A 23,247-nucleotide genomic window follows, 5' to 3' on the forward strand; every position below is an offset into this window, starting at 1 on the left:
TTCGACCGCTCCCGGGCCGCTGAAACACGCAAAGCCGAGGATTTCGGGGCCTTCAGCTCCGGAGATTCCGGTTACCACACAGTAGCAGCGACAGCGAAGCAGGCATTTCAGAAGTTTTCCAGATGTTCCACTGTGCTCTCACGTCCGTCTCCATCACATCAGAATTGTGCACGGTCCCCTACTTGACAGATAACAGATATTCATCACTGAAGTGGCCGCGCGCACGGCCGTCGAGTCGCCATCTTCTCCCCCCTCCCGGGAGGATAGTTTTGAGGGGATGATGGTATTAAATGCTGAGCTGTAGTTGATTAAGAGCATCCTGATGTACACATCTTTGCTGTCCAGATGTTCCAGGGTTGAATGAAGAGCCAATGAGGTGGCATCTGCTGTGGACCAGTTGTCTGGTATGCAGATTGGAGTGGATACTAGTCACCTCTCAGGCAGGAGCTGATATATTTCATCATCCTCTCGAAGCACTTCATCACTGTGAATGTAAATGCAACTGGGTGATAGTCATCCAGACAGATCACCATGCTCTTCTGGGGCACTGGTATAATTGAAGCAGCTGGGTACCAGACACAGCCTAAGCGAGGGGTTAAAAGATTAAAGTAAACACACCAACTACAGGTCTTTAGTATGTGGCCAGGTACCCCATCCAGTCTGGTTACTTCCTTGGATTCGCACTCCTGCAGGCAGCCCACGCATCAGCTTCAGACACTGAGATCAAAGGATCATTGGGAGATATGGGGGTTTGCGATGATTCGTTCACATTTTGATGATCAAAGCAAGCATAGAAGGCATTGAGTTTATCTAGAAGCAAAGCCCTGCTGTCTCCCATGTAGCATTCAAACCCTGCCACAGCTGTTGGGTATCCCTCTTTGATACCTGTTTGATCCAGAATCACCACTTTGCCCATGACTTGGCTCTCTGAAGATCAAAATCCACCTCTTGTAGCTTTTTTGGTCTCCAGACTTGAATGCCTTCGATCTGGCTCTCAGCAAATTTAGGATCTCTTGGTTCATCCGGGGGTCTGATTGGGGAAGGTGCTGAATAATTTAGTGGAGACATATTCATTTACAGCTGTTTTAATGAAGTGCATTACAACCATAGTGTGTTCATTCAGATCTCTGGATCAGTGCTTGAACACAGCCCTGTCCACTGACTCAAAGCAATCCTGTAATCGTTCCTCTGCCTCCCATGACATCCTCTTAGTTGTTCTCATCTCTGGAGCATTGTCTTTTAGGCTCTGCCTGTATGTGGGTAGATGGTTTGGTGGAAGTTTTTAAGGAGAGTTGTAAAGGAGGAAAAAGAATAAGAAGAGAGGAAATTTCAGAGTTGAAAGAATTGTACAAATGGTGGAACAATTAAATTTGGGAATGAGCAAGAGGCTTGAATTCTCAGTGATTGCAAGGTCATATCAGGTTCAAATGAGAGGGAGGATCAGTTCATGTAAAATTTTGAAAACAGGAGTAAAAATTTTAAAAGGTAATGTGGCTTAATAGGAGCTAGTATAGGTGTTGGCTGAGCAGGATATGGCAACTGGGGGAACAGGCTGCAGTTCTTTGAATAAGCTTAGCTCTGGAGACAAGAACAAAGTTGACCAGCCGCATATATAGAACACAGAACAGTACAGCACAGTACAGGCCCTTCGGCCCACGTTGTCGTGCCGACCCTTAAGCCCTGCCTCCCACCCACCTTAAATTCCTCCATATACCTGTCCAGTGGTCTCTTAAACTTCACTAGTGTATCTGCCTCCACCACTGACTCAGGCAGTGCATTCCATGCACCAACCACTCTCTGAGTAAAAAACCTTCCTCTAATATCCCCCTTGAACTTCCCACCCCTTACCTTAAAGCCATGTCCTCTTGTATTGAGCAGTGGTGCCCTGGGGAAGAGGCGCTGGCTGTCCACTCTATCTATTCCTCTTAATACCTTGTACACCTCTATCATGTCTCCTCTCATCCTCCTTCTCTCCAGAGAGTAAAGCCCTAGCTCCCTTAATCTCTGATCATAATGCATACTCTCTAAACCAGGCAGCATCTTGGTAAGTCTCCTCTGTACCCTTTCCAATGCTTCCACATCCTTCCTATAGTGAGGCGACCAGAACTGGACACAGTACTCCAAGTATGGCCTAACCAGAGTTTTATAGAGCTGCATCATTACCCTGCGACCCTTAAACTCCATCCCTCGAATTATGAAAGCTAACACTCCATAAGCTTTCTTAACTACCCTGTCTACCAGTGAGGCAACTTTCAGGGATCTGTGTACATGTACCCCCAGATCCCTCTGCTCCTCCACACTTCCAAGTATCCTGCCATTTACTTTGTACTCTGCCTTGGAGTTTGTCCTTCCAAAGTGTACCACCTCACACTTCTCTGGGTTGAACTCCATCTGCCACTTCTCACCCCACTTCTGCATCTTATCAATGTCTCTCTGCAATCTTTGACAGTCCTCTACACTATCCACAACACCACCAACCTTTGTGTCGTCTGCAAACTTGCCAACCCACCCTTCTACCCCCACATCCAGGTCGTTAATAAAAATCACGAAAAGTAGAGGTCCCAGAACCGATCCTTGTGGGACACCACTAGTCACAACCCTCCAATCTGAATGTACTCCCTCCACCATGACCCTCAGCTTTCCGCAGGCAAGCCAATTATGAATCCACCTGGCCAAAATTCCCTGGATCCCATGCCTTCTGACTTTCTGAATAAGCCTACCGTGTGGAACCTTGTCAAATGCCTTACTAAAATCCATATAGATCACATCCACTGCACTACCCTCATCTATATGCCTGGTCACCTCCTCAAAGAACTCTATCAGGCTTGTTAGACACGATCTGCCCTTCACAAAGCCATACTGACTGTCCCTGATCAGACCATGATTCTCTAAATGCCCAGAGATCCTATCTCTAAGAATCTTTTCCCACAACTTTCCCACCACAGACGTAAGGCTCACTGGTCTATAATTACCCGGACTATCCCTACTATCTTTTTTGAACAATATATTGGAATTGATCTGGATCACAACAATCAATCACAGTAAAGACCATTATCAAACAAGCTGTACGACTGCTCTCATTCCTTATTTTCATTTCTTGCCTTGATGTTGCACTTCACATCCAAAGACCTTTCTACTGGAGTAAAACTATTCTGCAGCATTAATGGTGCATATACTTCACAACCAGAGTCTCCCCAACCTTATTAGTTCAGTTGCAGCATGCAGTGGACATCTGAAGTTGCATAGTCAGAAGCTGATCACCAAGTCATTGTCAACTCATTCAGTGAAACAAATGAGAGATTAGGCCTTGTATTCAACAACTGCAAGTTAAAAGTCCTCTACCAACCTGCCTTTGCTGTACTGCACCATCTTCAGACAATGGATCAGAATTAGGTTTATTATCACTGTTATACATGACATGGAGTTTGTTGTTTATTGTTGCTGACGATCTCCTTGACGGTGGGGAGGGTTGTGCCCGTGATAGAGCTGACTACAACCCCCTGTACCCTTTTTCGATCTTGTGCGTTGGAGCCTCTATACCAGACTGTGATGCAACCTGTCAGAATGCTCTCCACTCTATGCCTATAGAAATTTGTGAGAGTCATTGGTGACGCATCAAATCTCAAATTCTAATGAAGTATAGCCGCTGGTTATGCTCACTTTGACTGTCAGTCATGGGGGAACCATCACAAACTCCCACATCCTCCAATGATCCTTTGATTTCAGTCTTTGAGGCCAATGTACAAGCAGTCTTTAAGAGAGAGAACCCACGAAAAGCATCGAGCCTATATGGGGTACCTGGCCAAGTGCTAAAGACCTGTATTGATCAACTGGAGTGTTCACTAAGATCTTTAACCTCTCACTTCAGCAGTGTACGGTCCCCAGCTGCTTCAAGCATGCTTCAGTTATACCAGTTCCCAAGAAGAGTGTGGTGATCTGCCTCAGTGACTATCATTCAGTTGCACTTAAGACCACAGTGATGAAGTACTTTGAGAGGTTGGCGATGAAACATATCAACTCCGGTTTAAAAAACGACTTGGATCCCTTCCAATTTGCTTACCAGTGCAGCAGGTCCACAGCAGATGCCATCTCATTGCCTCTTGACTCAACCCTGGAACATCTGGACAGCAAAGACGCATACATCAGGATGCTCTTTATCGAATACAGCTCGGAAATGAACACCATCATCCCCGCAAAACTAATCAATAAGCTTCAAGACCTTGGCCTCAATACCTCCTTGTCAATTGGATTCTGGATTTCCTCACTTGCAGACCCCAGTCAGTTTGGATTGGCAACAACAGCTCCTCCACAATTTCCATCAGCACAGGTGCACCACAAGGTCATGTGCTTAGCCCCCTGCTCTACTCACTTTACACTTATGACTGGGTGGCTAAGCGCAGTTCAAAGTACATTTATTATCAAAGTATGTATACATTATACAACCTTGAGATGAATCTCCTTACAGACAGCCACAAAACAAATAAACTTCAAACGAGCCCATTAAAAAAAAGACCATCAAATACCCAATGTGTGTGTAGAGAGAGAGAGAGAGAGAGAGAAACAAATTGTACAAACAATAAAAGTAATCAAATAGCTTCAGGAATGAAGTTTTTCAAAAGACATGAAGTCAGGTATCACTACAGCTGGAGCAGACCACACCCTCAGTTCATTGCAAAGTCAGATAAATGTTACAAGACCACAGACGCGAAGCCAGACACCACTGTAGCCAGAGCAGGCTACGCCCTCAGCTCAATGTGGAGCTCAGTAAATGTAACGGAGCAGCACGCAGAACCAGCCCTTGCCTCCAGTCCTGGCACCCTGACTTTTTCAATCTGGCCCGGCGCTTAAGACATTCAGACATTGGATTGTTCCTCGTTCTCTGACTGCACTAGGGCCTGAACCTCACTGCCATGATTCAACCCATATCTGACCTTTCCAATCCAGCCTGGTACTTAAATCGATCAGATATCAGGACTCTCCTCACTGTCAGGGACATCATGACTCTGCCGTGACTCTGCTTCCACTCTATCTCCGCTTTCAGCTGCCTCGACCATACCTTCACTCCATCTCCACCACCGCTCGCCTTCACTTCCCTCAATTATTTCTCACCTGTGCCTCTGCTGCACTCCATTGTTAGCATTGATTGCTATTAATAAAGTGTTATTAATACTCAACTTCACTTGTTCCATCATCGAAAAGTTCCCACAACCAACAGACTCACTTTCAAGGTCTCTTCATCTCATGTTCTCAATATTTATTGTTTGTTTGTTTATTTATTTATTTTCTATTTGCACAGTTTAGTGTCTTCTGTACTCTGGTTGAACACCCTAGTTGGACGGTTTTCATTGATTCTATTATGGTTATTGGACTTATTGAGTACGCCGGCAAGAAAATGAATCTTAAGGTTGTATATGGTGACAAATATCCATTTTGATAATAAATTTAATTTGAACTTTAGCATGCTTTCTTCATGATCGCATTGCATAAATATGTTGGGCCGCTGACACCTAGGAACTTGAATCTGCTCACCCTTTCCACTACTGACCCCTCAGTGAGGACTGGTATGTGTTCTCCCAACTTCTGTTTCCTAAAATCCACAATCAATTCCTTGGTCTTGCTGACGTTGAGTGTGAGGTTATTGTTGTGATACCATTCAACCAGCCAATTATAATTACTCTTGTATGTCACCATCTGTGATTTTACCAACAAATGTGGTGTCATTTGCAGATTTAGTCATGTCATTTGATGCATCCTTAATGTGTGCCTGTGTTGGTTGTCAATGAGGAGAAGATGTTATTACCAATCCATACCTCTTGTTATCTCCCGGTCAGGAAGTCGAGGAACCAGTTGCAGAGGAGAGTACAAAGGGCCAGGTTAGGATGATACTGAAGGGATGATAGTATTGAATGCTGAGCTGTAATCAATAAACAGAATGATGTATGTTTTGCTGTTGTCTAGATGCTCAAAATCATGATGTAAAGGAGAATACTTATAAAGTAAGTTGTCTCATGAGATCACATCTACTGTAGATCTGTTGTGGCAGTAGGCTAATTGCAGTCCCAGCTGAGGCAGGATCTAATTCTAGCTGTGACCACCCTCTCAAGGCATTTCATTATGACATAAATAAGTGTTACTGGGTGACAGTTGTTGAGGCAGCTCACCCTGATCTTCTTGGCCAACAGAATGATCGCTGCCCTTTTGAAGCAGATTGGAACGTCGGCAGTCAGAAATTGAAGATGTCCTTCAGTTGGTGGGATAGGTTTCCAGTACCTGGCTAGATATGCCAATCGGGCCCAATTCCTTCGTTTTGGGGGATGTTCTGACATCAGCTTCTGAGACAGGGATCGAATGCTGTTGGGATTCACACAGATGTAGTGTTATTCTCCCTTTCAAAGCATTCATAAAAGACACTGAGCTCATCAGGGAGTTAAGCATTACTACATTTATGCTGTTAGGTTTTGCCTTATAGGAATTAATGGCATGTGAACCCTGCCACAGCTATCGTGCATCCAATTGTGTCTCGAATTTCACAAGGAATTGCCTTTTTGCTCTCAGTATGGTCTCCATAGGGAATGTCTGGACTTCTTTAGGAATCTGGATCACTGGTCTTGAATGCCACAGAACTAGCCCTCAGCAGACTGCAAATCATTTTGTTTATCCAGGGTTTTGATATGGGTAAGAAAAGCTTGGTATGTTCTCAATGGCACATTCTCATCCACATAGGTCTGCATGAAAGTTGGTGATGGCTGTGCCATATTCATTCAGGTCCGAAGATAAATCCCTGACTATAGTCCAGTCCATTAATTCAAAGCAGTCCTATAAATACTTAACCACCTCCCTTGATCATACCTCAGCAGTCCCCACCACTGATGCTGGGGTCTGTAGTCTCTGCTTGTAGACTGGGAGTAGAAGTACAGCCAGGTGATCAGACTTGCCAAAGTGTGGCCACAGAAAGGCATGGTAAGCATTCCTGATTGTGGTGTAATAGTTCTCACCGATGCCATCAGGAACAAAGCTCAAAAGACAACCAAGAGACAATCTGCAAATGCTGGATATCCAAGCAACACACACAGACTTTGCTAGAGGAACTCAGCAGGCCAGGCAGCATCTAGAGGTCCTGTCAAAGGATCTCAGCCCAAAACGCCGACTGTACTTTTTTCCATAGATGCTGCCTGGCCCGCTGGGTTCCTCCAGCATAGTTTGTGTGTGGTGTTTTTTAGAAGGCTCAAGACCCTCAGGACTTAAACCACCAGGTTCAAGAACAATTACTACCCCTCAACCATCAGGCTCTTGAACAAAAGGGGATAACTACACTCACTTGCCCATCCATTGAGATGTTCCCACAAAAAATGGTCTCACTTCAAGGGCTCTTTACCTTGTTTGTTCATGTTCTCATTATTTATTGCTGTTTATTTATATTTGCAGTTTTACATTTTGTTGTTTTCTGCACTCTACTTGATCTTTATTGATCCTGTTATAGTTCGTATTCTATAGACTTGCTGAGTATGCCCACAGGAAACTGAATCTCAGGGTTGTATGTGGTGGCATATATGTACTCAGATAATACAATTTACTTTGAACTTCTTGAACTTTGGTCAAGGGTGTTGGCTCTGGTTCTGCAGGTGACATGTTGGTTGGTGGTAGTTTGTCAGAGACTTCTTCAAACTGGCCTGGTTGTGTCAATCTGCCTCTCTACCAGAGGACTTTAGGTTCAGACCCAAGGAATAACTGTTAAAACACAGTTTACTTAAATGTACCTACTGTTTATTAGCAAGCTTGCTCACATAGAGTCTCTGCTCACCGAGTTTGAGAAGTTCTGCAGCCAAGTGAGTCCAGAATACTGTGTGGAGTCGCTGTTATACATTGTTATAACATTCAGAGAAGGGTAGACCAAGAACCTTCTCATGGAACAAGCACTTCTTTGTGCGTACATTATTCTCACAGCACGACTGGTTAAGCTACCAATATGTCAGTTAGGTTCTGCATATAATTCCTCATTTGAGGTCCCCTGCAATGTCTGGATATGCATCGGGGCAAACTGAGTCCTGACTTGATCGCAGTACTCAGCTCCTCTAGAGGAATGAATACTATTAACCAGGATGGTGACAGAGAACTACCCCTACGGATAGAATGGACCACACTTGACTGCAAGATGCTCCATGTTGAGGGAGTAGGACCGAGACAGAACTTTAACAAAGAATTAATCATGAAGCAAACGCTGCCACTTCTGGCTTTACCTGATGCCTCCATCTGGTCCATGCAGTGGATGGTGGAGCCTTCAGGCTGGAGTGCTAGGGGCAAGATGTGTCTCTGTGAAGCAGAGTACACAACAGTCTCTGATATCCATCTGGTACTGCAGCCTTGTTCTGAGGGCCAAGATTAGTGAGTTGAAACAAGATTTATAAGATTTCTGGCCCTAGCCAGCACACTTTCACCATGAATTCCTGATCCTCCATACCACCATCTCACACTAAGGTGACCTGAGGCCCTTTGCTTCTATGATTAGGAGTGCCCAGTAAAAGTTGCCCTGCACACCTCCTTTGAGTTTATACCCTTTAACCTGAATGTCTTCTGGCATTAGATATTTCAACCCTGGAGAGAAAGATGTTGGCCCTCTACTCTACCTATGCTTCTTATAATCTCAATCAGGTCTCCTCTCAACCTCCACCACTGCAGAATAACCAATACAACACATTTGCCCAACCTCTTCTTATACCATTTGCCTTCTAATCCAGACATCAACTTGGTGAACCTCTTCAATATGTTCACCAAAGCCTCTACATCCTTCCTGTAACATGACAACAGGAATTGAATTCAAAACTCCAGATGCAGCTGAACCAGAGGCTTGTCTATAAGACAATAAGATATAAGAGCAGAATTAGGCCATTTTAGCCCATCAAGTCTGCTCTACCATTTCATCATGGCTGATCCAGTTTTCCTCTCAGCCCCAGTCTCTTGCCTTCTCCCCATATCCCTTCATGCCCTGACCAGTCAATTATTTATCATCCTCTGCCTTAAATATACATAAAGACTTGGCCTCCAAAGCTGCCTGTGGCAAAGAATTCCACAGATTCACCACTCTCTGGGCAATGATATTCCTCCTTATCTCCATTCTAAAAAGACACCCCTCTATTCTGGGGCTGTGTCCTCTGGTCTTAGACTCTCCCACCATAGGAAACACCCTTTCCACATCCACTCTGTCAAGCCCTTTCACTATTCAATAGGTTTCAATGAGGTCATGCCTCATTCTTCTGAATTACAGAGAATACAGCCCCAGAGCCATCAAATCCTCTTCATATGACAAGCCATTCGGTCCTAGAATCATTTTCATGAACCTCTTTGAACCCTGTCCAACGTCAGCACATTCTTTCTAAGATAAGGGGCCCAAAACTGCTCATAATACTCTCAAGTGAGGTCTCACCAGTGCTTTATAAGCTTTCAACATTAAATCCTTGTTTTTATATTCTAGTCCTCTTGAAAGCAATGCTAACATTGCACTTGCCTTCCACACCACAGGCTCAACCTGCAAATTAATCTTCAGGGAATCCTGCACAAGGGCTCCCAAGTTCATTTAAGCCTCATTTTTTTTTTTGTATTTTCTCTCTATTTAGAAAACAGTCAACCTTTTCATTTCTTCTACCAAAGTGCATGACCACACACTTCATGACACTGCCATCCATCTGCCATTTCTTTGCCCATTCTCCTAATCTAGTCCATCTGTAGCCTCTCTACTACAGCAAAACTACCTACCCCTCCACCTATCTTCATATCGTCTGCAAATTTTGCAATAAAGCCATCAATCCCATCATCCATATAATGAAGAACAAATGGGTCCAAACACCGACTCATCAGCAGCCAACCAGAAAAGGCTCCCTTTATTCCCACTCTTTGCCTCCTGCCAATCAGCCACTGCTTTATCCTTACTAGAATCTTTCCTGTAACACCAAGGGCTCTTAGCTTGTTAAGCAGCCTTATGTGTGTCACCTTGTCGAAGGCCTTCTGAAAATAAACCACTAACTTATGCAGCCATGTTTCAAATGAGTGAGGGGGTGAGGATGAGAGAGAGTGAATAACTCCATTTAGTTCATATAAATGAATGTGATCTTTCAGTTTTCCTTCTATTTATTTCTGCATCTTACTCCCACTCTGACTTTGTCCTCCTACACTTTATCAGTGAAGCTAATCATAAGCATCAGGAATAAGACATCATTTTCCCACTTGGCAATTATGGCTACTCCAATTTTGTATCTTACAATATCAGTTTATTTTTTTCTGCTCCCTCCTAATAAGATTACTGAGGTAACATCAGAACTAGGAGCAAGAGTAAGGCATCTGGCACTTTGAGCCATGGATGGTTAACCTTCTAACCCCTGCATCATGCTCCTGCAGTATCCCTACATCCAATGGTTCCTTTCACATCTGGAAATCTATTGATCTCTGTTTTGGATGAACTTGATCACCAAGTCTTAACTGAATCAGAATCAGGTTTAATATCACTGACATGTCATGAAATTTATTATTTCACAACTGCCCTCTGGGGTAGAGAACTAAAAAGATTCTTCACTCATTCTTAGTGCAGAAATTTCTCCTATATCGGTCCAAAGAGGCCTACACTTTATTCTGAAACTGAGGTTCTGATTCTAGTATCCTGAAACATTCTGTCATTTCCAAAGAAATCACCTATTATTTTTATGAATATTGGAGAACACAATCCTGGCCTATTTAATCTCGCCTCATCATCAAGGTAGATGGTTTCACATATTTTATCTGAAATGTTCTGCCTTATTCACTTAGCATGTCTGTATCTTCTCGAGACCTCTTTACACTCTCCTCTTGCTCATTCACTTCATTCTTCTCCTTTCACCACTTCCTACAGATGTACCTGTAGTTCTCCAGTAGCCTCGGCATCCTCTTTCACTCGATCTCCCTATCCTTCTTGCATCTTTTCCCTGCGCCTTAAAACTTATTTTGCTTACAATTTATCTGATGAAAGGACACTAACCTGCCTTATGAACTCAGCTTCTCTTTCCATTGCTTGTTGTTTGTGAATATTTTTAGCATTTTCAAGTTTCATTTCCGATCTATGGAAGCTGCAAAATTTTACTCTTGTTGAAATGGGAGGGAGCTTTTCCCAGGGATAGATACATAAAGAAGAGAGGTGGTGCAAGGAAGGAGGGGTATGAAGAAGGAGGCGGAGGGAAGAAGGTGGAGTGTGATGCAAAGACTAGAGATGGCATGATTTATGCTAAGTATCAAGGCCAGCAGGTTGTTCAATCATATGCTTTGGATTATTCAAGTGGTTGAGTGCCGATAGAAAGGAAGCGAAGATGGAGGGCAAACAGCAAGGTTATTTGAGATGCGATTTGAATCACTAAGGATGAAACATCACACAGGAAACAAAGAAGACAATATGGTGAGAACACTTTAAGTCTACCTCCCTTTAGCTTTTAAGCCTTCTGTTCAGGAATCTCACAAAGTTGAACTTTGGGCCTGAAAGTGAATATTTTCAACTTTTGATTATCTAATTGACTTTTCTTTAAAATGTGTCCATATACATACTTGTATGACGCATTATTACCTTGTCTTCTAGAGGTGGGTGATTTCCTGGCACTGGATCTGGGAGGCACAAATTTCCGCGTGATGTTGGTGAAGGTAGCAGAAGATGAAACTAAAAGTTGGAAAATTGCTACCAACAACCAAATGTATTCCATTCCCACCGATGTTATGACAGACACAGCAGAAATTGTAAGGGCTTTACAAACTTATTGCTTCAGATTGATAGAAATGATAGATTGATCAAAATTTAAATTAAAAAATCTTCTGAGGCAACTGGTTCTTAATTTTATTTCAGTGCTTCTCTATCAATTGGGTTTTCTGTGATTATGATCACTCTTACTAACATTGCTTGCATGTTCTTGTTAGCTGTTTGATTACATTGCTGAGTGTATTTCCAAATTCCTGGATCAGTACAACATGAAAGACAAGAAGCTGCCTCTTGGATTTACGTTTTCATTTCCAGTCCGGCATGAAGATATTGACAAGGTGAGAAACTTCATGGATATCATTAGTGGGACTGGTAAGGCATGTAGTACAAGAAACACAAATGCACTGTAATTAAATTAGAATAGATTAGATTCAACCTTATTGTCATTGTGCTGAGTACAGATACAAAGCCAATGAAATACAGTTATCATCTGACCAGAAATGCAAAGAATAGTGTTATTTACAAAATAACTGCAATAAAAAGTAAGTGCTACAGCACACAAATATAAAAGTATTGAGACAGTACAATATGGATGCAATACTGCTTAGCGCTGTGATGTGAGATTCAGCAGGGTCACAGCCTCAGGGAAGAAGCTCTTCCTGTGCCTGCTGGTGCAGGAGCAGAGACTCCTGTAGCACCTACCAGATGGGAGGAGAGTAAAAGGTCCATGGTTAGGGTGAGATGCATCCTTGATAATGCTTTTCACCCCACCCAGGCAGCATTTATGGTAGATGTTCTCAATGGTGGGCAATTGGGTGCCGATAATCCGCTGGGCAGTTTTCACCACACACTGGGGTGCTTTGCAGTCTGATATGGGACAATTGCCATACCACACTGAGATGCAGTTGGTGAGTATGCTCTCAATGGTACAGCGGTAAAAATCCATCAGTATCCTGGGACAGAGGTGAGCTTTCTTGATGCTCCACAGGAAATAAAGGCACTGTTGCGCCTTTTTGATCAGGATGGAGGAGTTCAGGGACCAGGTGAGATCCTTGGAAATGTGGACACCAAGGAATTTGAAGCTTGATACATGCTCCTCTACAGCTCTGTTGATGTAGATGGGGACGTGAGTATGGCTCTTAGCATGCCTGAAGACTGCAATGATCTCCTTGGTCTTCTGGGTGTTAAGGGCCAGGTTGTTGTCGGCACAGCACGTGGCCAGGTGCTGGACCTTGTTCCTGTAGGCCGTCTTGTCATCCCCTCTGATCAGGCCAACCACCGTGGTGTCGTCTGCGAACTTGATTATGGAGTTAGAACTATGTACAGGAACGCAGTCATAGGTGAAAAGGGAGTACAGAAGAGAGCTTAGCACACAGCCTTGAGGCATGCCAGTGTTCAGGGTGAGAGTAGAGAAGGAGAGGTTGTCTAACTTAACTGATTGGGGTCTTCTATAACAGTTTCCTTTATCTGCAAAGGTTCTGATTATTGATAAAATTGTCATTTCGCCTCTGGGATCTGCCTTTAAATACATTCACATCAAAGGGAATACAAGCCTCTTTTGGTTAGGAAGGTGCTTTAAGTCTTCTCTCCTTGGATCCATTTACCAGTCTATAACAGTGGGTAGTATGTCTACACTCTCAAATGGAAAGACCACGTATAGCCATCCCAACAGATGACTTAGAATTTTCTTGTGCAGAATAATGCATTGTACTCACACTTCCCTTTCTTTACAGGGGATCCTTCTGAATTGGACCAAAGGATTTAAGGCATCAGGAGCTGAGGGAAACAATGTGGTAGGACTGCTTCGTGATGCAATTAAAAGGAGAGGGGTGAGTTGGGAATTCTGAGCATCCCCTTATACAATGTTGTGGTCAGTTAGTTTATAAATAAACTAAGATACTTTATAGAATAATTATGGACAAGCAGAAGCCATTTTGCCAAGAAGTCCGTGTCAACTGCTGAGTACGAAACTCCTCTACTACATTTCCCTGCCCTGAATTCTTAAAATAATTTTCCTTTGAGACCCTACCCCATTCCCTTATGAAACCCCTGATTGACTCTGTCCTTTCTGGCAGTACCAAATCCCAACTATTTTCTGAGCATAAAGATGGTCTTATATTGGATATACAAAATTCTCAGAGATAACGGGTGAGTGCTAGGAGAATGTTTCCCTTGTAGGAGAGCCAAGGAACAAAGGTCTCAGAATAAGGAACACACATTTATTATTGAAATGAGGAAGGATTTATTCTCTCAAATTGTTGTGAGCCTTTGGAATTCCTTGTGTAGAGGTTGAATCCTTGAATAATCAGAGCTGAGAAAATATTGTACCAGTGGACTGGAGACTATGTAGTGTGATGCCTCTATTTAAAATTTGGGGAGAGAGAAAACAAGGGACTTGTTTGCAGATTTAGGGAAAGTATTGCAATTTTTATTGAAAGATGTAATAAAAGAACTTGTTGAAAAGAATTGAGACTGAGCAGAGCCAATATGGATTTACAAAAAGGGAAATCTGCGAAGAGTTCTTTCAGGATGTGACTAGTAGAGTACACAACCAAGGATCAGTGAATGTAATGCGTTTGACTTTTGATAAGATCTTATCCAAAGATTTTTAAGTTTAGAATATGTGGAATTGGGGTAGGACACTGACATGAATTGAGATTGCTTATTGGATGAAAAGGAAGTAAAAGCTGGCAGGTTGTGAGAAATGGTGTATAATAGTGATTGGTGTTTGGGCATCAGGTTTTTACAATCTGTATTGTCTATTTTGCCGGGATGGTAAAATGTCATATTATTAATTTTGCTGTTGACACTGAATGGGGTGGGATTATGACAAGGATGAGGATGTAAAGATGCTTCAAGGGGAGATAGACAAGCCAAATGAATTGCCGACATGGCAGACTAAATATGATGTGAGGAGTCTCGTTGGTGCAGAGTGGAGTATTTGTTGAATGGTGAAAGATGGAGAGTGATGCTGTTCAAAGGAAATAAGAGTATAGTTTGCCACTTGTTAAACTTGCTAGTGTAGTAAGCAATTCAGAGGGCAAATGATACGTTAGCTTCTATTAGAAGAGGATTTGAATACAAGAGTGAGGATTATTGGACTTGAAGGACCTTGAGACCACAGTTTGAGTATGATATGCCAGTTTTGGTTGTCTTGCATAAGAAAGGATGTACTTGCTGATCATTGGAATAACTGGTTTGCTGTATAATTGTATACTGAGCAGCAGTGAGACTGTATAGTTTATAGTTTAGAGAATGAAACTACAGCATTCATGAAAGGCCTGATTGAGTAGATTCTTCTGGCTGAGGAATATAGAACCAAGGGCAGAATTTCAGAATAAGCAGCTAGCTATTTATGACTGAGGTGAAGTGAAGCTACTTCTCTTACAGGGTGGTGAATCTTTGGAATTCTCTGCTTGTGGGGAAGTTAGGTCATTGCTTTAATTCAAAGCAGAAATTGATGGATTTTTGGACATTTATCAAAGGATGCAGGGACTTTGCAGGAAAATGACACAGCGTAATAAACTTAAATGTTTTTAGGGATGGTTTTGAGAATGGAGTGGGTTAGGGGTCAGGTTAAAGTTTAGGACAGAGATGTAGAGGGAGTCAGAGGTCAGGCCAGAGGCTCCTTAGTCAAAAGCCAGTTATATGGATGTGTGAAGAAGACATCTGTGGATGGATATCAGGACAGAAAATGCTATGAACAAAGACCAGTAAGGATAAGGAGGCTCGTGCCCCCCTCCTGGTCAATGACTCCCCCAAAGTCAGTGGGTCCCTGAGGTACATGAGTCAGTGAGTTCAGAGTTCAGAATTCTGTTATCAGCCAGTCCGGTGTTTAAGCCCGTGAGTTTGAGGTCCCAATACGAGAGAGTTCTGGGGTTGATACCGAAAATCAAAGCCTGTAGGTTATTTGGACGTTGAGTCCCGGAGGCCGAAGTCTTGGGTCTGCGAGACCACTGTAGCAGTCAGAGGCCTGATGTTTGTGGACTCGAGGCCTGGAGGCGGCCCTTTCTGAGGAAGGAGGACAATCGGTGGGTGTGAGTGGGTGGGAGGAAAGGGGCTTGTTTTGCTGTTACACATACAAAATACTCTAAACGTCGAATCTTACTCCTCACTATTGACGTTGCCTGAGCTGCTGAGTTCCTCCAGCATTGTATCTGAGTTAATCTAGATTTCCAGCACCTGCAGAATCTGTGTCGTTAGCTGCTTGTGTTGTTCTGCTGAACATTGTGGAGAATGCTATGTTGGCACCAGAATGTGTGAGGACACTTGCAGGCTCTCCATAGGGCATCCTAAGGTTGGATTGGCTGTATGTTTCAATATACTGTACATGTGATAAATAAATGAACATGAATATGAATTAATGGCAGAGCAGTCTTTAAAAGAATGGATGGCCTATTCCTGCTCTATTTCTTATCTTCTTGTATATCTTTTGCAAAAAATATAAAATGTGTTTCATTCTTGGTGGCATAAAAATTCCGTCTGCAAAGATACATCTACACTGATGGCACTAGAATATCAATTATCCAAAACCACTTCCCGCTACTGCCTGTAAGGAGTTTGCACGTTCCCCCCGTGAATGTGTGGGTTTCCTCTGAGTGCTCCGGTTTCCTCACACAGCCCAAAGATATACCGGTTGGTAGGTTCATTGTAAATTGTCCCATGAGTAGGCTAGGATTAAACTGGGGGATTGCTGGGAGGTGTGGCTTAAAGGCCCAAAAGGTTTACTCTATGCTATATCTCAGTAAAAATAAATAAATGAATCTTTTCCCACGTCTTGAACTTGGAAATTAGGGTCTGTTTTCCAACTATGAGCAATACTCAGTTTATCATATTATCATGACTAAAATAGCTTAGATTTGAAGAATGCTTTTACTATACAAATATTCACCTTTTGAACTGAGTTGGGAAGTTAATGTTTCCTCTCTCTAGTGGGAACTGGATTGTTCAGTGCAATATAGAACTCTGGTTCTTGGTATGTAATCTTCTAATCTGATATGAACCTTTTTTCACTTACAATACACATACAAGGGATGATTGATAAGTTCATGGCCTAAGGTAGAAGGAGTCAATTTTAGAAAACCTGGCACATTTATTTTTCAACATAGTCCCCTCCTACATGTACACACTTAGTCCAGCGGTCGTGGAGCACACGGATCCCTTCTTTCCAGAACTGGTCCACAGCAGGGGTGATTGATAAGTTCGTCGCCTAAGGTAGAAGGAGATGAGTTATACAGCTCTCGTTGCATGCACATGCAGTTCAACTCTTTAAGTGATTATGCAGAAAGTTTGAAGTTAATAACTCATCTCCTTCTACCTTAGGCCATGAACTTATCAATCACCCCTGCTGTGGACCAGTTCTGGAAGTCCAAGACTCCAAATTCTACAAACAAGGGATCCGTGTACTCCACGACAACTGGACTTGAGTGTGTACATGTAGGAGGGGACTATGTTGAAAAATAAATGTGCTAGGTTTTCTAAAACTGACTCCTTCTACCTTAGGCCACAAACTTATCACTCACCCCTCGTATTACTCAACCTCCTATATTTAAATAAATTATGTTGGAGAGTATAAACTTTTCTTTTGTTATAGGAGTTTGAAATGGACGTTGTTGCCATGGTGAATGACACAGTTGCAACAATGATTTCTTGTTACTATGAAGACCACAGCTGTGAGGTTGGAATGATAGTAGGTAAGGAAACTAACAGCTTCGATTGAAGCATACTAGAATTGGAAATGTACTGGGAGTGAAATCTTGTACAGAGCTGGGAAAAGACCATTATACACCCCAAGGCAAAAGCAAGGAATAGAAAAGTTGATGACAGATTCCTTTCACAAACAAGAGAAAATCTGCAGATGCTGGAAATCCAAGCAACACACACAAGATGCTAGAGGAACTCAGCAAGCCAGGCAGCATGTATTGAAAGGAGTACAGCCAGGCCGAGACCCTTCATCAGGACTGGTGAAACTGGAAGTGGGGAGGGGTGAAGTAAAGAGCTGAGAAGTTGATTTGCGAAAGAGATACAGGGCTGGAGAAAAGGAATCTGATAGGAGAGGACAGAAGGCCGTGGAAGAAAGAAAAGGGGGAGGAGCACCAGAGGGAGGTGATGGGCAGGTAAGGAGTGAACGTGAGAGAGGGGAATGGTGAAGGGGATTGGGTCCTTAACTGGAAGTTCAAGAAATCAATATTCATGCCATCAGATTGGAGGCTACCCAGATAGAATACAAATCTACCGTTGCGATGAGGCCACACTCAGGTTGGAGGAGCAACACCTTATATTCTGTCTGGGTAGCCTCCAACCTGATGGCATGAACATCGATTTCTTGAACTTCTCGTAAAGCTCTCCCCCCCTCCCCCCCCCAACGTTCCCCATTCCCATTTCCCTCTGTCACCTTATCTCCTTACCTGCCCATCACCTCCCTCTGGTGCTCCTCCCTCTTTTCTTTCTTCCATGGCCTTCTGTCCTCTCCTATCAGACTCCCCCTTCTCCAGCCCCGTGTCTCTTTCACCAATCAACTTCCCAGTTCTTTACTTCACCCTTCCTCCATCCCAGTTTCACCTTTCACCTAGTGTTTCTTCCTCCCCTCCCCCCACCTTCTTACTCTGACTCCCCATCATTTTTTCCCAGTCCTGTTGAAGGGTCTCAGCCTGAAACGTCGACCGTACTCCTTTCCATAGATGCTGCCTGGCCTTCTGAGTTTCTCCGACACTTTGTGTGTGTTGCTTGTAGGTTCCTTTTGTCTTTTTCACAACGTAGAGGCCCCATCCAGATTCTACTGGCTTTTAGGACGACTCTTACAATCCAATTCCTGCGTTTACTTTCTCGTAGCCAGTTCTCTACCACATACCTATCACACCCCGATACTCCTGCCCATCCACAGTGGGGGTATTCACAGCAGCTCTTTAACGCAACAAGCAGTACATGAGTGGGATGTGGGAGGAAACAAGACCAAGTGGTGGAAACCCGCACAGTCATTATGAGGACATGTCAACTCCACACACACACACACACACACACACACACACACACACACAGCACCGGAGGTTGGTATCAAAGCTGGGTTGCTGGAAGTGTGAGGTAACAGCTATATCTGTACTGTGCATTCATGTCTGAGGCATCAGCATGAGTTTCCAGTATCGTGTGATTACTCAAGTGTGAACTGAGCAGAAGTAAAGAAAAGACTGTCAGATAACAATGAACCCCATAACACAAAAAATTAATGTTGCCATGGTGCTGCAATGTAACACCAAATGGAAGAGCGGATGGGAAAGGTTCCAGAATTTATGGAAGTAACCACCATCAGTGAGTGAGTATCATAAAGCAAGCTCTTGAAAAGATTCAGATAATTGTCATAAACTGCAAGAGTAAAACTTATATAGTTGCAGCTATCAGTTAAACCCATAGAGAGATTACCATTTGATAAGTGCTACAATGCTGAAATATTCCACAGCCAGCAAGGCATTTTTGGTACCAACACCCTCCAATTATTGCATAATTGCTATAAAAGCTGTTCAGTACGCACCTTATACAAATATGATTTAATGATGAAACCAGCCGAGTGAGCCTCATATCCAGTTACAATACTGAATATCACAAAATGTCAGCTCGGCTTAATTGATAGTACACGCCTCTCAGTCAATATCTTGTGAATTCAGATTTCAGATATTGTGTGTAATCTACTTGAATAGGCCATAGAATCTTCAAAGTTGTTAGAGCTGGGGGGGTGTGGGGGGGGGGGTGGAAACGGAATGAGCTCCCTACCTTTTAAACACTCCCAATGGTGTGTGCCTCAAATAGTCTCTGACAACCAAGTCCAGCTCTTGGCCTCCATGTGTGGCTTAACTACCAAGCCCGGCAGAACTGTTTCTACTGACAGGAGAAGGGGCAAAGGTGGGTTACTGGTGCCTTCAGGTGCATGGGACTCATCAGCCATGATTGGCAGCTCAACTACGAGAAGAAAAACTCTGATCTCAAACCTCCACTTCCTTGTGACTATACCCAATCATGGGGAAGGCTTTGGAGTAAACCCCAAGGAAATTTCCAGAGCTAAGGAGTCCCTCAGGCAGTCCTATGTTGAATTCAATGCTGACTGGCAACTCCTGCGACACCGATGGTGCCAAATTGTATCGGTCTCTGCCATACTTTTGGGTTCATCATCTGCGTGGAAAGGGAGGGGGTCTGCTGAATGGGTAACAGTTTGCTCTCCATATCGTGTTACCGTTGCTTGCATCTCATGTTGACGTCTGGGACACAACGTGCATGAGCAACAGAGGGCCTCCAGAGAGAGAGGAATCGGTCTGTTCAGAGGATAGAGGGATAAATCTCAAATCTTTGTGAAATAGATACCTGGCACAAAATTTCTCAAACTGGTGTTGGAATATCAGGAAGGTGTTTACATGTGCTTCTCTGTCAGGACCACATGAAAGCTATGTCCAAATAGCGGAAAAAGTATGAAATAATCTTACTAACTGATCCATCCTCCCTCTCTACCTCCGCTTCTTCCATTTAGATCCTACTTAGGATACATAGGTACAATTGTAATAGGAGAAAATTATCTTCAACTTCAAGTGTTGGCTGAGATCAAATTAAAGAGTTCCTTAAACTGCACCTAAAGTGTGTGTTGTCTATAATTTTTGCTTTTCTCCAAAAAGTATCCTCAAGTAGAATAAATAGCTTTTAGTTTAGAAGCACAGTAGTGTAGTGGTTCGCCCAATGTTTTACCGTACCAGCAAGCCGTGTTGAATTCCATCGCTGTCTGTAAAGAGTGTGTATGTTCTCCCTATGACTGTGAGGGTTTCCACCGGGTGCTCCGGTTTCCTCCCACAGTCCAAAGACGTACCAGCTGGTCTGTTAATTGAGTCATTGTAAATTGTCCTGTGATTAGGCTAGGGTTAAAATCAGGGGATTACTGGGCGGTGCAGTTCAAAGGGCTGGAAGGGCCGACTCCATGCTGTATCTCAATAAATAAGTGAATTACAGGGCTGGCCAAGTCCATCTTGATTTGGTAATGTAGCTGTTTCTGTGTTTCCAGGCACTGGCTGTAATGCGTGTTACATGGAGGAAATGAAACATGTCGAGTTAGTGGACGGAGAAGAGGGAAGAATGTGTGTGAACACAGAACTGGGAGGGTTTGGGGACACGGGTGAGCTTGAGGAGTTTCGCCTGGAATACGACTGCATTGTTGACGAAGCGTCTATCAATCCAGGGTATCAGCTGTAAGTATAATATCCAGTTAATATTAATATGTATAGTTGCATCATTGCAAAATCCTGAGGTTTTGGGTGATATGGAGCATGTCACACATATAAGGAAATGTAATTACTGGGATTGGAATTCATCTGTTTCGCTTTGACTGAGCACAGTTATTCCTGATCCCTAGTTGCTCTGACATGGCCATAAGGATTCTTCTTGAATTGCTGTGGTGTTTGCAATGGTGGTGCTCAAATTACTATATGAAATAGGCAAGACCAATATTTTGTTCCACCTGTGATAAAAGAGTAGCAAACTATGCTTCCACTCAGGAAGGTATATTCAGTAGACAGGAACTTGGATATGAAGTTCACTGCTAACGTCATTACAAATATTTTTCATCAGTAATTTAAAAAGGAATATTTAATCCTTGTTCTAACAACTTTAAATTAACACTTTTAGATGCAGATGGCGATCCTGCTATCATCTTTTTGTAATATTTTAAACGGTTTAGCTAAGGTACCTTTACATTTGCAACACAAAGCAGACGTTTCTAAAACAATAATCTTCTCCCTTCTTTGTATTACTGCTGCAGGTTGTTGTTTTGGTGTTTAAAGTGTGCACTGTTCCATAATTCAACAATAAATCTTAACTGTATGGGAGTAATGATGTGCCATTACGCAGCTTGTGCCCATCAGTCCAAACTGACCTACAGCAACTGCTATTACCCATTCAGCTAATGGCTGATATTGCCTCATATGATGGACAGGATCTGAATTAAACTGTTTACAATTTCGTCTTGTAATGCTGCAGTTATGGAGTCAAAGTTCATTAGCTGTTCAACAGCTTTGAATTCCTAGCAACTGGGAGGATCATGTCACAGCCTCAGCAGTTTAAAGTTGGTCAGTGTCTAATTCTAAAATTTTAACTTCTCCAGCAAGGTAATACAGCAGTTAAAAGATCAATATCTATTGATACAAAGCATTTTAAACAAATACAATAATGCTCACAAAGGTTAGATATAATGTGTCACACTTTATGCCATAGTGCAGCAGGATCCCTACGTTGTATTAAATGGCACAAAATGAAATTGTATTTCCTAATGTAAAGAGTGTGGGCAGATTGTATACTGAGTTTTGTAGATAGACCATTTGATTCCTTTGCTTGCGGGATCATTCACCAAGATCATGACTGGTTCTTGATCTCAGTTCATATTCCAAAAATTATAAAATGCTGTAGGAACTCAACAGGTCAGGCAGCATCTATAGAAATGAATAAACAGTTGTTCTTTTGGGCCAAGACCCTTCACCTGGCGTGATGAAAGATCTTGGCCCGAAACCTCAACTGTTTTTTCACTTCCATAGTTGGTGCCTAACCTGCTGAGTTTCTCCAGCATTTTGTCTGTGTTGCTCTGAATTTCCAGCATCTGTAGAATCTCCTGGCTTTATCAAATTCCAAAAACCCCTTGTAAAGGTCTATTAATCTCAGCCTTATATATTCTCAATAATTATGTATCCATAACCCTATAGAACAGCCAATTCTAAAGATTCAAAATCTTAAGAGTGAAGAAATTGCATCTAATTTCAAAATGTTTATCCCCTTATCCTGAGACCATGCTGTTTCCAGACCCTTCTGCCATGGGGAAACAGCCTCCCAGCATCTATCTTTCAAGCTTTCCCAACATCTATTTTATTGTTAGTTTTTTCTTTATATTACTGAAAATTGTGGCTCTTGCTTTTCAGAATCCCCTCAACCCAATCAATCCTGTCAAACCAGTGGCACTGCTTCCAAGGCAAGAGGATTATTTGGAGAAAAGAGAGTAAACCTGCTGCAGGTTGCAGTCACACCAAACTCTTGTATAATTGCAAAGTACTTCCTTTTTCACTCAGCCCCTTTACATTAAGGGTTAATATATTATTTATTTCCTGTTTTCTGAATATTTATGTGGCTCATGTATTTGGATATTAACATACATTTGAAAACCAATATTTGATAAATTTTCACGATTTCACAGTTTTTCACAGTTTTTTAATCTTCCCATGAAAATGTATGATTTCTCCATGTAAGTCTTCATCTGCTACGTTGTTGCATACTCTCTTTTGTTTTGCAACCTCTTTTTTTTCCCCACCGGCTTTGTATTGTCAGCAAGTCTGAGTTAATCACACCTGGTCTCTTCATATAAGTTATTAATATGGATTGTAAAACAGTTGGCCTGGCAACCCGAAAATGGCCCATTTTGTTCTGCTGCTTTCTTTTGATTGACCTATCCACAATTCACGCTAGAGGATTACAACAATCGAGTGAATGCTTATTTTGTGTTGTTACCTTACCAGATGCCTTTTGAAAATCTA

General features: G+C 42.6%; 1 protein-coding gene across 1 annotated transcript in view; it reads left to right on the plus strand.

Annotated features, from left to right (window-relative positions):
• gck (glucokinase (hexokinase 4)) overlaps positions 1–23,247 on the plus strand; it is a 65,385-nt gene that overhangs the window by 29,578 nt on the left and 12,560 nt on the right. Inside the window, exons 3-7 of the mRNA XM_072266387.1 lie at positions 11,591–11,745; positions 11,923–12,042; positions 13,438–13,533; positions 17,298–17,397; positions 20,739–20,922. Of these exons, the coding sequence (XP_072122488.1) occupies positions 11,591–11,745; positions 11,923–12,042; positions 13,438–13,533; positions 17,298–17,397; positions 20,739–20,922 (655 nt within the window). The remainder of the gene's footprint in view (positions 1–11,590; positions 11,746–11,922; positions 12,043–13,437; positions 13,534–17,297; positions 17,398–20,738; positions 20,923–23,247) is intronic.

Source organism: Mobula birostris, chromosome 8 (assembly GCF_030028105.1).
Source record: "Mobula birostris isolate sMobBir1 chromosome 8, sMobBir1.hap1, whole genome shotgun sequence".
Lineage (NCBI taxonomy): Eukaryota > Metazoa > Chordata > Chondrichthyes > Myliobatiformes > Myliobatidae > Mobula > Mobula birostris.